At 34.3% G+C, this 16,075-nt stretch overlaps 1 protein-coding gene across 1 annotated transcript in view; it reads left to right on the forward strand.

Annotated features, from left to right (window-relative positions):
- LOC128219938 (peroxisomal ATPase PEX1-like) overlaps window positions 1-16,075 on the forward strand; it is a 79,441-nt gene that overhangs the window by 2,242 nt on the left and 61,124 nt on the right. The window contains exons 2-5 of the mRNA XM_052928125.1: window positions 11,687-11,836; window positions 12,805-12,891; window positions 14,043-14,157; window positions 15,447-15,656. Of these exons, the coding sequence (XP_052784085.1) occupies window positions 11,687-11,836; window positions 12,805-12,891; window positions 14,043-14,157; window positions 15,447-15,656 (562 nt within the window). The remainder of the gene's footprint in view (window positions 1-11,686; window positions 11,837-12,804; window positions 12,892-14,042; window positions 14,158-15,446; window positions 15,657-16,075) is intronic.

Here is a 16,075-nt window from a genome sequence, read left to right on the forward strand (position 1 = left end):
TTTGAAGTATCTCCTAATAGAAAAAAATATATATTTGCCAACTGGTACATGTATCAAGCTTATTTTTCTAAATTTTTGTTCGTCAGTCTGGAGTAGTTAACAAGTTATCAAACTTTCAATTACGGTAGGGCAATCTGTTGCAGACACTACACACATACATTGTTAAGCAAGCAGCATCTATTTTTCAGCTGTAATCATTAACCAGGTTTTAATTGTCTAATCCATTGAAGAAACTCATTTGCCAAATATAAAACCCAACTTGGTTGTTGTTTATTGATGGATTCAGGGTTCGAATTTAGACTCGCATACTCGCAAAATGCGAGCGACATTTCCAAATTGGGAGTGACTTTTATTCAAGCTCGCAAAATTCTGTGAGTGGCTTTTTCTAGACCACAAAATGTTAAAAGGAAAGTAGAATAAATATGAACTTAATTCCACTGCGTAGTCGAGTGTAAACACCCTATAAGTGGCATGTTTACACTACCAGTATAAAAAAGACAGTACGGAGTCACGCTCTAGTAAGTTTCAAAAATAGAACAAATACGGAAAAGGCCGAGTTTTATCTCGAATTTTTCCGAGGCGTGCATAATACAAAGTGAATACAAATGACGTAATCACCGCGTACTATATGTAAACCCCATCAACCTTTGATATATTTCCGCCGAACTGCCAAAGTGAATAGACTTCGTCGATCGATATATTTTATGGTCCAGAGCATCCTCGCTAGATTTATTTTACTGTTTCTTTCATTTATTTTAAATTTATAATGTTATTGCTTTTAATACTTATAGACTTAATGAAATCTGTACCATGCTTGCCGAATGGATATTACCCGATGGCGAGGGTAAATATACAAAGTGAACAATGTCAAATTATTGGACAGCTTTGTAATCAAAAAGCGTCTAGCATCTGATGAGTCTTTCCGTACACCCCCCCAAAAAAAGCCATCAACAAGTTCTAGTAGTTGAGTTACTCAAGATTGATACGTTTTAATATTCATAATTTGTCTTAGGTGTAAATTTCTACTTAAATTAGACAATATTATAAGGGAATAAAGCAAATAATAAAATTGCAAGTTGATTTTTCATTTTGCGAGTTGCCTCAAAAAGCACTCGCAAAATTTTGCGAGTGCTCCTCAAAGTTAAATTCGAACCCTGGGATTGTGTATATTTTGTTTAGTTGGATGTTATTAACTTCTTGCAACTTATTTTAGTTGTCAGTTTACATTTATTTAAAGTAAAATATGTATTTGAGAGATGTTTTTGTTAAATTTTCAAAGTACATTTAAACTCGCAGCAAACTTTAGACCTATTTCATGAGCTTTCATTTGGTGTTTATCAATTTATGAAAAGACCAAAATATTTTTTACAGAATCAAATTTATATGGCTTAATTATCGCATTCTGTCCAAAGTGCTTCCTCCAGAGACAATTCAAACACCTATTTACCAAATAGAAATCAAGTGGAGAAAGCAACTTTCAACAGTAAAACTGTAACAAAAGTAATAGAAACATACATGCCATGTTGCGGACACTACACATTTTAACGCCTTTCGCTAAGTAACTTGGTTAGTTGGTCAGAATGTTTATATTAATAATCTCTAAGTCAAGTTTGAATCCGGGTCATATGTGGTCAAAAACTAGGTCATTAGGTCAAATCATAGGAAAATCTTGTTAGCACTCTAGAGGTCACATGAAATTTAGTCAGAATGTTTATAACTCTAGGCCAAGTTCGAATCTGGGTCATGTGCGGTCAAAAACTAGGTCACCAGGTCAAATAATAGGAAAAGCATGTTAACACTCTAGAGGCCACATTTATGACCATATGTTCATGGAACTTGATCAGAATGTTATTCTTGATGATCTTTAGGTAGAGTTTGAAACTGGGTAATCAGAGGTCAAAAACCAGGCCACTAGGTCAAATCATAGAAAAACTTTGTAAACACTGTAGAGGTTACATTCTCTCTTTGATCACCATGAAACTATGTCAGAATGTTTGTGTTAATGAAGTCTATGTCAAGTTTGAAACTGGGTAACCTGAGTTCAAAAACTAGATCACAAAGTCAAATCATAGATAACATTGTTAAAACACTGTTGAGGCCATATTTTCTACTTTATCTATATAAAACCTGGTCAGAATGTACTTATTACAGCAAGGTAAGATTTGCAACTAGGTCATCCGTGATATTAAAAAAAAACTTGGTCACTAGGAAGGATCTAAGTAATATATTTTTTAATTCCAGCAGGTATAAATGTTTTGATTCCATACCTCAAGATTATATTTGGATGTGAATGAGATGTAAAACCCAAATCTTTAGTCCTGTTTGGCACCATATAACAGGAACAGAAAATAAAAATGTACAAACAAAGACAAGTACGCATCCTTTCTAAGGTAGCAGACCACCAGACTGACATTTCAAATTCTCTAAAACTGTAATACCCTCAACTATAATATTTAACATGTAGCATTGAAAACTAGTCCTAAATTTGTTTTAATTAAGTCCCCTCTCGTAGCACTTTCTATCGCCCTGAAAAACACTTATTCCCTCCCCTTGTCACAATCGCCCTCGCCCTGAAAACACTTATTTCACACTTGAATTGAATCAGGTGAGCGATACAGGGCCTTTAGGGCCCTCTTGTTTCTTTTAGGATTGTTGGGATGAGAGTGAGGTTTGTGCACTTAAACTGGTTTAAACCCCCAGTAAATTTAAATTTCACTGACTGTTCCAAGGCTGTACCTAACAATCCTTGATAAAAATACCTAGAATTTCATATAGTATGTATGCACTGTGCTATTTGTGGAGTTTTGTGCTGTTCTTTTATGTTTCTTGTTTGTGATTTTTGTGTTTATGTTCTATGTCTTTGGCATTTATACAGTGCCATTAAACCAGGTTTATGTTTAAACTTTTTGCTACTGAGCTTGTTTCTGTAGTTTTTCGCATGAATATTCATCTGAGATGTTCTTTTCTTTTTCAGTTTAATTGCACTTTCATTCACAAAGTAGGCTAGTGTTTTCTTGGCATGTTTCTTTTCCCTTTTTTGTGTACTTTGACTTACTGGTGTACTATTTAGACTAGATACAGTTTCCAATACAGATTCTCCAATGGCAGCCATTTCTCTTAATTTTTGAGAAGAAAGAATCCCTTTCTCTTTGAGTAGCTCATTTGTTGATGATGATGTGGCTTGTTTCTCTACCAGTCTCGCTCTTTTTGCTGGTGTGGTTGGTAAGGTCTCTTTGACTCAGTTCAAAGCACGGTGTTCAGACCACCTGGATGTGAAGGGAAATTTTGCACTTCTGGTGTTTTCCTTTACTCCATGAATGTTAATGTTATTTTGGACTCCTTACTTGAATGTCCAATCTTGTTTTCAGTTTGTACATTTCTAATGGGTTCTCTTTGATATGTGCTACTTTCTTTAAGCTTTAATATCAAATGCCAATTTTGTGTTCTTAACACTGCTCTCTGCTTTCTATCTTCTGCTTGGCTTCTCCTTTAGTGATACAAGAAAGACCATTGATGCAAAGCATCAAAGGGCGCTGTTTAATAGTTTATGCATTTGTTATATGTTGAAAAACAAGAAATGTCAAGGCCAACAAGCATATTACAATGCATCGAACCGCATCCACGAAATTCTCAAAATATTTGTAGTATTCTGCTTAACAACATAGGCTAAAGCATTGAAATTGAAGAGTTTCAAGTTGAACATTTCATTAGGGGTGTGGTACATTAATGAACACGGCAGAATTAGGGTGCTTGTGCACTGTACTATTTGTCATTGCCACCTATCCATATACCAAGTTTTATTTCAATACCATGAGTATTTTAAAAGTAATGCTCTGGTCAAGAAAAAGAGGCAAAGAGCAATAATTCTGTAATTAGCTGAAATACAGCTATAGTCATTGTGCTTTACCATTGAATGATGATTAATGAAATTCCAAAAAGTAGTTTTCTTGTTATGCTACGGACAGGAAAAGGAACAAAGGGAATCATAAACTCTTGCAATTCGCTGAAATAGAGTTATTGTTCTTGTACACTGCAGTTCTAATCATTTAGGGGGAGGGGGCAAAGTCACCATGCTGGAATGATAACTTGAAGGGAAGAATAAGTTTCCTGATTATATGGGGAATTCATCATGAAGAAGTGACATGAAATAAAAAAAAATGTAGTACTTTAATAAACATTATCATTTCGTCTGAAAGTTACAAACATAAATAGAACATAATTATTGAACTGTTATATAAAAAGAGAACATTGTTTACTAGATGAAATGCATTTATAACATAACATGCCTTGTTTTTAGCTGTTTAATAATACTAAAATGTATGAAATTGGACAAATTGCATAAAAAAACTGGTCAATGGAGTTATAATGTAACATTGTAATTCGGTACAGCGCAACCAAACAGTAATGTTACTTCCAACTTTATTTTCAAAATGCTTAAAACTGTATCAAAGTCATTTTATTTAATGTGTAGTTCTCACCGTTCGCGCTTTCCTGCAACCAAGAAAACGTCTCCTTCCACTTGGGATCAAACCCAGAAGTACGCTGTTTTGACGGTGTTGAAACACAGATTGGCGGTTCAGGAGCTGAAGTCGGTGAGCTAGGATCACTAACCTCAGTACGTGAGCGCTTGAAGAATGATTCAATAGAAGCCGTGGAAGGTTTACGTTTCGACATGTTGGAATTCTTATACAGAATGATTTCTTTTTTCATATAAACATAGTAAAAAATCAAGATGACATGACATGTTTTGATAGGTATTATCTTTTCTTCGACCATGCTTCTCAATTACAATTTAAAATCAATTAACACTTATTATTTACTTTGCAATCATAGGTGATTATAGGGATAAAGGTCGCAATCAAGACAGTGGTGTTTTTCACACATTCCAGTTTTGATAAAAAATAGGAGGAGTTTGGTTAATTGGCACTGTTGAACCTCACCGACACGCCTTCATGCTGTCGTCGATCCTGAATGGCAGATACAAATGCCGTAATACTCCCGACACGCCTTCTGGCTGTCAGTCAACCGTTGCAACCGTTGCGATCATTGTTTTGATAAGGCTTGTCGCTGCGCGGATTAAAGCATGTCGGCATAATTAACGCGTGTCGGTAATTAGCCTTGCCAGCGGAAGGCACGTCGGGCCCGACAAGCCATAAAGGTCTGGCGGAAACCCTGAATGTTAACTTCTCCATTTACATGGTAAAGAAGAGTTGAAAATGGATGTTTTAAGTTGATAGTGATATTAACACAAAAATAGCATGTGTCTTATAGAACAATGGCAAATTTTTCAAATATGATAAAAATAATGCATACAAACTGAATATGTATCAGACTATGTATGAAAGAAATAATACTGTTTCTATTTTTCACAAAGGTTTTGAAATACAACAATGCACATATATGCATAAATAGGCCAAATATGCACAAAATAATAGTAAACAATGTGTGAAAGTGATACTGAACACTTATAATAATTTCTTTGTGCATTAAATGAATATATACCAGAAAAGCAATACGAAATCAAGTCCAAAATGTATAATAACATGAAGAACACCCCTTTATGAATATCTTCATAACAAATCAGACTACATGTAAACAATAATCATTTATATAATTAGTATAAAATGTGTCTACTTTAAAGTGTGTTTTCATTTGCATTAAATTAATATATACCAGAAAAGCAATTATAAAAATCCTTAAATGTATAAGAAACTGAAGACAACAAAGAATAACACCCATTTATGAATATCTCCAAAACAAATCAGAGGTCACCTAAACAATAATCATTCATACAATTAGTATCAAATGTGTCTAGTTTTTGTGTGTCTGTTCATTATCTTTAAATGAGCATCTTTAAAGTGAAACTCATATTTGAAATCAATACATATATGATATAATTGTATTTATAACACACATCAAATTGACTGATAAAACAATAACTACTTACTAAATAATGCATTTACTGAAATATTGTTTACTGATTTATAACAAGCTTGTGACCCTGTTTATAATAGCAGAAAGCATGACAAATATTAAATGATTGGTGATTGCTAAAAGATTTACTGTGGTCTACTATAGTATCACAAGGCAGATACCATGTTTTATGTTCATTCTTATTAGCAAATTGAACTCAAAATCCTTTATTAGAAACATTGTTGTTGACATCTATCAACCCATTTTGAAAAATCAAAACAATAATATTAATGTGATAAGTCTTGTTTGGGAGTAAGAGTGCATCTTTAAAAATAGTGTGTGTTTTTTTCACTTTATATGAAATATGTACCAATTCAATTTGACAAATGAGACAATTTTTTTAAGTTAGGAAATAGAAGTAGTAATTGTACATAATACAAAACAACAACAAAATTGACAAAGCTCAATATAACAGGAAATCTATATGAAAACAAAAATCATTAAAGGCCATAATTATTTAAACTGAATTAAGGTATAAGTAATACACACTTTAATAAAAGCTTTCACGGACAACATAGTTATTATCATGGTACACTATGGGACTTTTATCCAAATTTTGAAGATATTTTACCGTGAATTAAAAAAGTAATTTAAATTTCATTACACCTAACCCCAAACTCCAAGGGCTACAAAGAGCGACAAGTAAATATTTTCTCTATATTTGATTTTTTTTTCACATTATCAGAGCTTACTATGCAATAAACACAACAGTTTCTGGTGAAATAAACTTCAGTTAACAGAAAACATAAGTTCAACCGAACAGCATTATATATTGATACACATGCAAAAAAATCATTTTGATTGATCTTGTGAGTCTTCTGAACAGAGCAGTATTTCGATGTTTGAAAATATAAAGCAGTTTTATAAATTCATAAAAAATAATTAATAATAAGACAACCTGCTGAAATCATTTTAAATATTTTCTATGATGTCTAATGAACAATTTAAAAGACAATTTATGATAGTTTACCGTTTAATTGAAGAAAATATACATAATGTCATGTAACCATACATTTCTGTAGCTAATAAAATGCTTAAAATTATCAACCCTTTTCTTGAAAAAAAAAAAAAAGCTTTATTGGACTTATTCATAAAATGTAATCATTCAAATAAATGAATTTTACGTATGATACTTACTCAGAATTCAGATTTAAAAACAATGAATGTACTTTCAAATTAAAATATGTAAAGAAACAAGAACACTGTACATGTAGGCGGTAATGCCCCTCCAAAAATGTCAGAGTGAAAGTTCTCAACTAATTTGTCTTTTTAATATTATAACATGTAAACAGTCTCTGTAGGTAATAAAATTCATCATCATCATCATCATCATCATGATCATCATCATGATCATCATGATCATCATCATCATCATCATCATCACCACCACCACCACCACCACCACCACCACCACCACCACCACTTGATTATTGAATACAGTGAGTTTATAAAACAACAAACACCAACTCAAATATGTTTTATATGAAATACTCGCATCATCTCTATCAGATGTGACTGCCTTGTGGATGACATGGCTGTCAAATCTGTCTCAATGATCCAACATAGTATTTAATGCAGGCTAGAATTCTTCACAACCCCAATTTTTGACTTAGTAATATTTAGTCATTTTCCTACCTGAAATAAATTAGACTTCTGATTATCAACCAGCAGAAACTACAACTGTGAAAGACAAATGCACATGTATCAATTATACATTCTGCACTAATATCCGTGTTAGCCAAGAGTAAGTTGGTAGGCACAAATATGTAGTTGTTGTGCATATGGTTGATAATGATTCACAACAGTACGGGGTTTTAACGAGACCTACACCAAGCAAATGAATGTCGCTAGTGTCAAAGCTGTCGTGGCTTCCAGCCCGAAACCATGTACGTCTTTTCTTACAGGTTTATTTTGAAAATATGCAGTTTGTAAACAAATAATGGGTATGTTCATGTATTATGGTATGTTAAAAATAGGTCACATACCAAAACACATCATTTTTAAACAAAATTTTAAGTCTAATATTTTTCTAAGATAAAACAATCAAATAAAAGATTACATACTCATATCATATACATAAATATTGTGCATAAGTACATTTAAAAATATGAAACATGTACATAATGCACCAATCAATTGTAACCATGGCACCCCAGGTCCGGGGTTATGCCGGGGATAGCCGGGGAAACGACCGTGTTTTTACCTTACAGGTGGCCCTGCAGTGCCGGGTGAATGCGGTGGTTTTGTCTTCGAGCAAAATATAGCGGGGAATATGCCTCACCTAGGCTCCCTGGGGTGCGGGGGCATATGGCAGGGATTTGACCATCAGTTCGTCCTCACAGGACGAGGATTTTACCTGGGGTTGGCTGGACCGAAAGTCAAAGTCCCGACTATTCCTCTTACCTGGGGGGGGGGGGGCGTGGTAACAATAGTACAATAGTAACCACGCCCCACCACAGCATTCACCCGGCACTGCAGGGACACCTCGAAGGTAAAAACACGGTCCTTTTCCCCCGCTATCCCCGGTATACCCCCGACCTGGAGGGGGGGGCGTGGTTACAATTGACTGATGCATAAGTAGATGTAACATGTATATTTATAATAATAAATAATTATAGTACATGTATGTAAAAATATTAACACGCTGTCTTAACATTTAGCAAATATAAATGATTTAAGAATTCCAAAGATAAATTAAAAAACAAACATTTTTGAACACATCAACGTACAAAACTACTCAAAGATACTTACATACATAGCCCTTTGATACGAATATCCCAGTTCCATGCCAATTGTTGACATTCGTTTTTTCGACAGAAAATCTTCTCCTACGCGTATAATTCACTTATAATCCATGTTTTACTGTAATGACTCAAATTGTTAGGTGTATCGTAATCAACTGTCAGTGTGCACTTATTTTAAACGTTATTCATATATATTCATGATAAAAACATCACCCGAGTTTCCAACTACTACGATGTAGAAATTCCATTATTGACCTATGAATAGCGGGGAAATACCTTCTGGTTCTAAAAATAGCAACATCCGGTATGTGTTACAACTCGGGGACAATCGTAATAAAATTTTACTAATGTCACCTTCAACACATTAACAAATAAATTTAGGTGAACATTTAATTCCAATATCGATTAGATTAAAGAAAAAAGATTACCTCATGGTTTATCAATGCAGTAAACATAACAAAACAACATAAAACATAATTATTCCCATTCACATAATTACCGGTCCACACATTTTACATTTCTGGCACATGATATTTCAGATATTTCAGGTAACCAATCGGAAAACGTTAACGAATCGGGAACAGTTATAATACTTATTTGTCGTCCTTCCGAAATAATGTTTTAAAGATAAATTGAAGACTATCTATTCAACCATAAATAGCATTTTTAACACCCATGCAATCGCCACCCATTTGCATTTTTTAATCATTATAAAATAACAGTAAAACCCAACTGTCAACCAACTTAAAAACCGCTCCTACCACTAACTAAAATATATTCCCATTCCATAATAGGCGCGCACTTCAGTGCGGCGGCAATAACCATCTTTTTGGCTGTACTGTTTTTGTTGTTATTTATTGTTTTATGTGTTTTCTGTTGCTTCTTTTTAGCCCTATACCTTTGCATTTCCTCACACTTTTTTAACTTCAGTTCCCTTTTCAATGTTTCAATATTACTAGCGTGTTCTTTATGTTAAACACGTTCACGTTTCTTTCTTTCTCTATCTCTTTATTTCGATTGTTCATGTTTATTTATGTCTAGTTTTAACTTTGCATGACATTTCCTACATATCTCAGTGGTAGTCATTTGTTTGGTTTTCATTTTTTGTTCTGCAACGAAGCGAAAAACGTGATAATAAGCACCGGACAGTTCCTGTAGTGTCTGCAACAAACCCAGAAAACAAGATACAGCTGTACATAGTATTAATTGTTCTTATAACATATTTTGCTGTTTTGAAAGGAAGTACTTATGAAGCTTTTCACTACAGTACACTTTCAGAGTACATAGCATTTCCAAAATATTGTTCCAGGATTAACATACAAAATATTAAAATTTTGCGTTATGGGCCTGTAAAATCAGCCTTAGATTGTTTACTTCATTCTCTTTGCTGTTTTACTGGTTGTCAATATTTACAGCAAAACAAATGAATTGTATAGAAATATACAGTTGGACTTTGCGTTGCGGACACTACAGCGTTGCGGACAAAAACATGTATCTGCGGTAGCCTAAGTATTCTATGTAGGGAGAAGATATTTGGTATTTTTGTTTGTGTGTTTATGCCATTGTTGAAGAACAGTAAGTGCCCTCTGTAAGTAAACTGTAAGAGTGTTGTCTGAAGCCCTGTTGCGGACACTACACATTTTGGACGTTTGAATTGACCAGAAACGGGAAAACAGAACTTCATTTTATCGCAATTGTTCTCATTCTTTGTTTTTATCAAAATGAAAAATATCATTTTTCTAAGTGCAACAGCATAATGATGAAAAACATATGATTTCTAAGCACCAATTTTATGTTGTACAACATACATACCAAATATAGGCATGTTATAACTCATTGTTGAGCTAAATCCATCCTTCAGTATATAAAACACACCGTTTCAAAGTGAAATATTCAAAAGTGTCTTAAAAACACAAGTATAACAAAGCTTCATTCTGTGTGCGCAAAATATACTGAATAAGGCGTTTATAAGATGCTCAGAATCATGGGGGATTCGTATTCACACATCCATAAATTCTTTCAAACGAGTGATAGTTAATGGTGTTTAAGTTTGGGCTAGTGAAATTGGTTCGGGCCTATCTGGAAGCCTGAATGGGCAAGACTGGATTCAAATCCGAAATTTTGTACACTGTACAAATTCAAAGACCACTCTTGCCCTCATTTAATATGTCATTGACTTTCAGCAGGACAGATTCATGGGTTGTTTCCTTTTAAAACAAATGGGTTTTCTTTTGATATATAATTGAGGTATATATTGCTTTTAAAAGATATATTAAAACCTTTCACTGTAGAAGACAAAGTATTGATCTAAGACATTAAAAGTTTAATGAATGACGCTTTTTAGTAATTTCGAATACAAAAGCAGGCCTGAATTTTAGACAAAAGGCAGTCAGTTTTGCTTTGTTTAGTCCTCTGCCCTGATAGCATTTTAAGTGAAGGAGAGTTGAAGAAGGTTGGACTTAATTGTTATACCAGATACTCTCTAACTCATTCTGGCTAGAAACCTTATTTTAACTTGGCTTTTAGTTTGAAAACTTGTGTTTGGCCCACTCATAATGGGAACTTTTTAACAAGCCCAGCACACATCTTTCCAGTGCTAACATGCATGTCACAAGCAGATTTAGAGGGAGGCACTCTAAAGTCTGCTAAGTTTACCTTTTATTTTAATATGGGAGCAAAAAAAGGAATAACATACACTTAAAATGCACCATTTCTGAATACAAATTGTTAAAATTTGCCGGAGGGAGTATACCCCAACTTCCCATGAACAGTTTATGCCATTATACATTCAGTTCTAATGGAGGGGCGCATGTCAAAGGGTTGCGCCCCTAAGTTTTGCCTTCTCTAACGTCAATTTCTGGATCAGTCCCTGCTTGTGATAACTTCAACCACTGGTGAAATAGTTCACAAACAACCTCCAATGTATATACATGTAAGACCTTGTATTTATGCTTGCTTTTAAATTTCAGGATATTCGAGTGTTAGAAGTCGAAGCAAAACGCGGGAAGGTTTTTGTAAGCTGGGCAGGGGACACGGTGAGGGAAGAGTCAGGCTCTGATGGGGTACTGCAGATAAATGGGTGGTTTGGCGATAAACTTGGTCTCAAGGATGGCGAACAGGTATGTGTGTTACAAGGGGATGGAATGTTAGATAAATTGAGCCCCTTTAATAAAGACAACAACATATTAGCACCAGCCAATGGTCAACCACGGGCTCCCCAGGTCTGGCGGTATACCAGGGATATTGGGGGAAATGGGCCATGTTTTTACTGTCTCTGTGGCCCTGCAGTGCCAAGGGAATGTGGTGGTTTTGTTCTTGCGCCGAAAACAGGGGAATTGGCTTTACCTAGGATTTTCCCGGGATGTGGAGGCATTATGCAGGAATTTTACCAGCAGTTAGTCCTCGCAGGGCCGGAATTTTACCTGGGATTGGCTGGATTGAAAGTCAAAGTCTCTGCTATTCCCTGAACCGGGGGTGGGGGGGAGGGGAGGTAGGAGGAGCATGGTTTCAATTTACTGGTGCATTATGTCATTGAAATCAAGGAAAAACAATACTCAGATAATACTTTGTTGCATTGTATTCCTCTGATTTAAATATTGCGAATATTATTTTATAATTACAATTATAAAGACTGTTACTAGTTGCCTTTCATAAACTTAGTTGACCAGATGCTTTTGCAGTTAATATTGCAATATGTCAAGATCAATTAGGCAAAGGTTTTCTGATTTATCCATCGGATGATGCAGGCCCTTTTCTAGCCATTCCATGGGTCAGATATTCTGACCCATTCCCAATGACAAATTTCTTTAAATGTAATGCAGAATTTCAATTATTGGCAGGTAACCCCTGGATTTTTCATTATCATAATAAGGATTAAATCAATAAATATTTCCAAATAAAGGTAAAAAATACAGGTGTTAAAATGCCTAGAAAAAAACCTGCGATGCAACCATTTCCTGTGCTATTATAAATTTACAAAATATTATCCTATTTTTTCCAACTTTCTGTTATGTTGACAACTGTTGACTATTAAATCTATATTTGTATAGATGTAAAGATAATGATATGAAATAAAACTGTACTTCAGTTGATCGTTCGCCCATGCCAGTCCGCCATTAAAGAAGCCATAAGAGTTTGTGTGGAGCCACTGTCTGAAAGTGACTGGGAAATACTGGTAACCACTTAATAATTATGATTGAAACAAGAATTGGGAGTCCCTGACACTGGGAAATACTGGAATCCCACTGAATGTTATATTTATAAATAGATCTATACATTAAAACCATGTAATATTTCAAAATTCTATAGTAGTGTGGGTGTATCCATTTATTTACCAAATTAATATAAAGGTAAAAAAAATGATTAAGGGTTGAACATATAAGACCCTTATATGGCCTGAGTTTGTCCATTATTTTGCATTTCAAAATTGTATTTTGTAAGGAAACTATGTAATAGTGTTGTGCCGATGATCGATTATAATCAACGATTAATCGGGAAGTCCTACGTCGGCGACAATCAATTGTAAAATTTGAAACAAGGGACGTAACTGCTACCGACTTATTTACTTTTTTTCTGGTTAATGCTAGTTAATGTTGAAATGTTAAGGTGTTACTACTATGCTGAGCTATGGGCTCATATTCCTATGAAGTCAATAAGTCACTACAGGTTCTTATTACAAATTTTCTTTGTAATTTAACTGCTAAAGGATTAGTACTCAACTTCATGATTGTGGTTTAAAAGTGATTTTGAAACATGTTAACACTATAACAGAGCGTGTAATATGCCCCTTTGTAACCATTTACACAAATACATATTTTAAATGTTTTCATACGCTCATTTAAAAGATGGGACATATTATAGTTTCTGTGGCATAAGGGTGCTCGGGTGAGAGGTATACAGTTTATAATTCTAGAACCTTTAGTCCAGTCATGACAAAATTTGGTCAGAATGTGAATTGGCATGATGTCCAGGACAAGTTTGATAACCAGTCATATCGCATAAGTCACTGAAGAGTTATCATCCTTTAACAATAGAAATTAAATAAAATAGGTTTTGTCCAACCAATTACTTGTGTTTGTCCAATAATTACCAGATATGGTCAGAATACAAAATGTATGTATGGAAATGATACCTAAGACAAGTTAAATTACTAGGCAAATTGCTGTAGATGCCTGACTGTTATTGCCCATATAGAAATGTCTAGAGCATCATTAAAAATTTACTCATATTTACTATTTGCTTAAATTTACAGTTCTAAAAAAGTTATCAGTATGATGTAACCTGCTGTATATCAGTGTAATGTAACCTATGTATTATACCACTCAGGAACGCCACACAGATTATCTTGAGAGCCATCTTCTGGATATTGTGAGGGTTGTTCAGCCTGGAGGTGTTTACCCAGTGTGGGTTGAGAAAACTGTCTGTATCTTCATACGAATAGGTATGACCCATATTATTTTTGTTTTTTTTTCACATGAGTTATAGAAGTGTGCTGCCCCCTGACTATTTTGGTAGCACCCCTTGGCCCTAGTGAAGACCAGAATGTGCCGTTCATTTCTGATTTTTTAAAATTGATTGACTTAGATAATCAAATGTAAGTTCTTAGTTTTGTTTAAAAGCTTATTATATTTGTAACGTGCGACTTCAAAGAAGGCCAACAGATCTCTTCAGAGAAAAGCATGCTCGACTCTGAAGGGGTCTGCTGGTCTTTATAGTCAGTATTAAAATTCTCATTTCACACAGAGCCCGGGCTTTGCTAATTTGCATATTACCAACCATACAAACTATGAACGTACTTCAATCTATAAAAGAATGTTATACTATGAACGCACATTAGCTGCCTACCGCAGACTGTTATATATTTATACACCCTGTCCCTTTTCTGCAGCACCCTGCCCTTTTTAAAACTTAAACTCTACAAAATTGCTCCCAAAAAGGATGTTACTACACATTGACTATTGTATCATCTTATCATTGAGTGCAAAGGGGTACATCACATTAAGGTTTTGGGTAGACTATGGGTATCTGTACCCCCAGACCACCCAGAACCTTTATGTGATGTACCCCTTTGATTGAGGGTAAAGCAACTTTCTCACTTAATATGTGAGTAAATTAACACTAATCTCAAAATACAACAACACAAACAGTTTAGGATTCGCAATGTATTTGGTGAACATGTACACAGGAAAAGGCAGTATTGCTGGAAGATTGGTTATAGCACATCTGGTTCGTAATTTTGTTCAATCTGAACCCTTAGACTCAGCAACGTCAATAACGACTGGTATCTTAGAAACATCATGAAACAACTGGAATGAAACTGAACATACATATTTGAAATCATAAAAGTAACAAATACGTTTGTAACTTATGTGAGGAAATCAAACGGTGGAACTCTGTAAATGAAAATAAATATTCATATTAAAAAAAACCCCTGTCTCATCAAAATCAACCTGAGAATAGGGATGGTATGGGTGTGAAATATGATCAAATTAGAGACATTATAAAAAATAACTTCTTATATATTGTAAGATCAGTTAAAATTCAGCTCTGTATGGTAATTAGTGACTGTCAGAAATCAAATCAAGATTTAAACTCGTAAAATCAAAATATAAAAATTATAGTCACAGTAAGTTGTGATGTCATATTTCCTGCTCATTTTAGTAAAAGACAAATATTTGCTTGTTGCTGTTTATGATCTTGACATATTTTGGCTCTGAATTATATTTCCAGCTGACACTACACCCACGAGTGAATGTGTTATATTGGTGAATGAAACTGAGGTTTTTGTAACTCCAAAACTAAGAAGCTCAGCGATTGGTCGTCCTGCTTTTGAGGAGCCAATGAGAAAAGATGTTACAAATAATCTCGGAGTGCCATTTATAAATCCACCAATGGATGATGATGACACTGACTCAAAATTTAGTTCAACAGATTCTACAGGTAATGTTTAGTTCATAAATTTCTTCTACAAAATAGTTTGATAACCATAAATCGCTGTGTGTAGGATGCTAGCATAGATAGGACGCAGGCAAAAAATACGAGAACAACTTTGGGGATAAGCTTAATATAACTGATATCATAGATAAGAAGCAGTGAAATAATGTCAAAATCAGCAGCCACCATATTTTTTTTATGAAGTTTATTGAACCCGGAAAATGACAAAGGTTATTAAATAGTACAGCACATGTACATACATGATAAAATATATTGTTATAACAAGGATACTAGTGGAATAAAGCATATATGTTTTCTGTCTTAAAAAAAGCAATGTTTACATTCAGAAATAGAACTGGAATTTCTTTGTTCAAATTTCATTACATGTATATATGAATGAATTTATAGATATATATTTTGCATAA

Source organism: Mya arenaria, chromosome 15, assembly GCF_026914265.1.
Source record: "Mya arenaria isolate MELC-2E11 chromosome 15, ASM2691426v1".
Classification (NCBI taxonomy): domain Eukaryota; kingdom Metazoa; phylum Mollusca; class Bivalvia; order Myida; family Myidae; genus Mya; species Mya arenaria.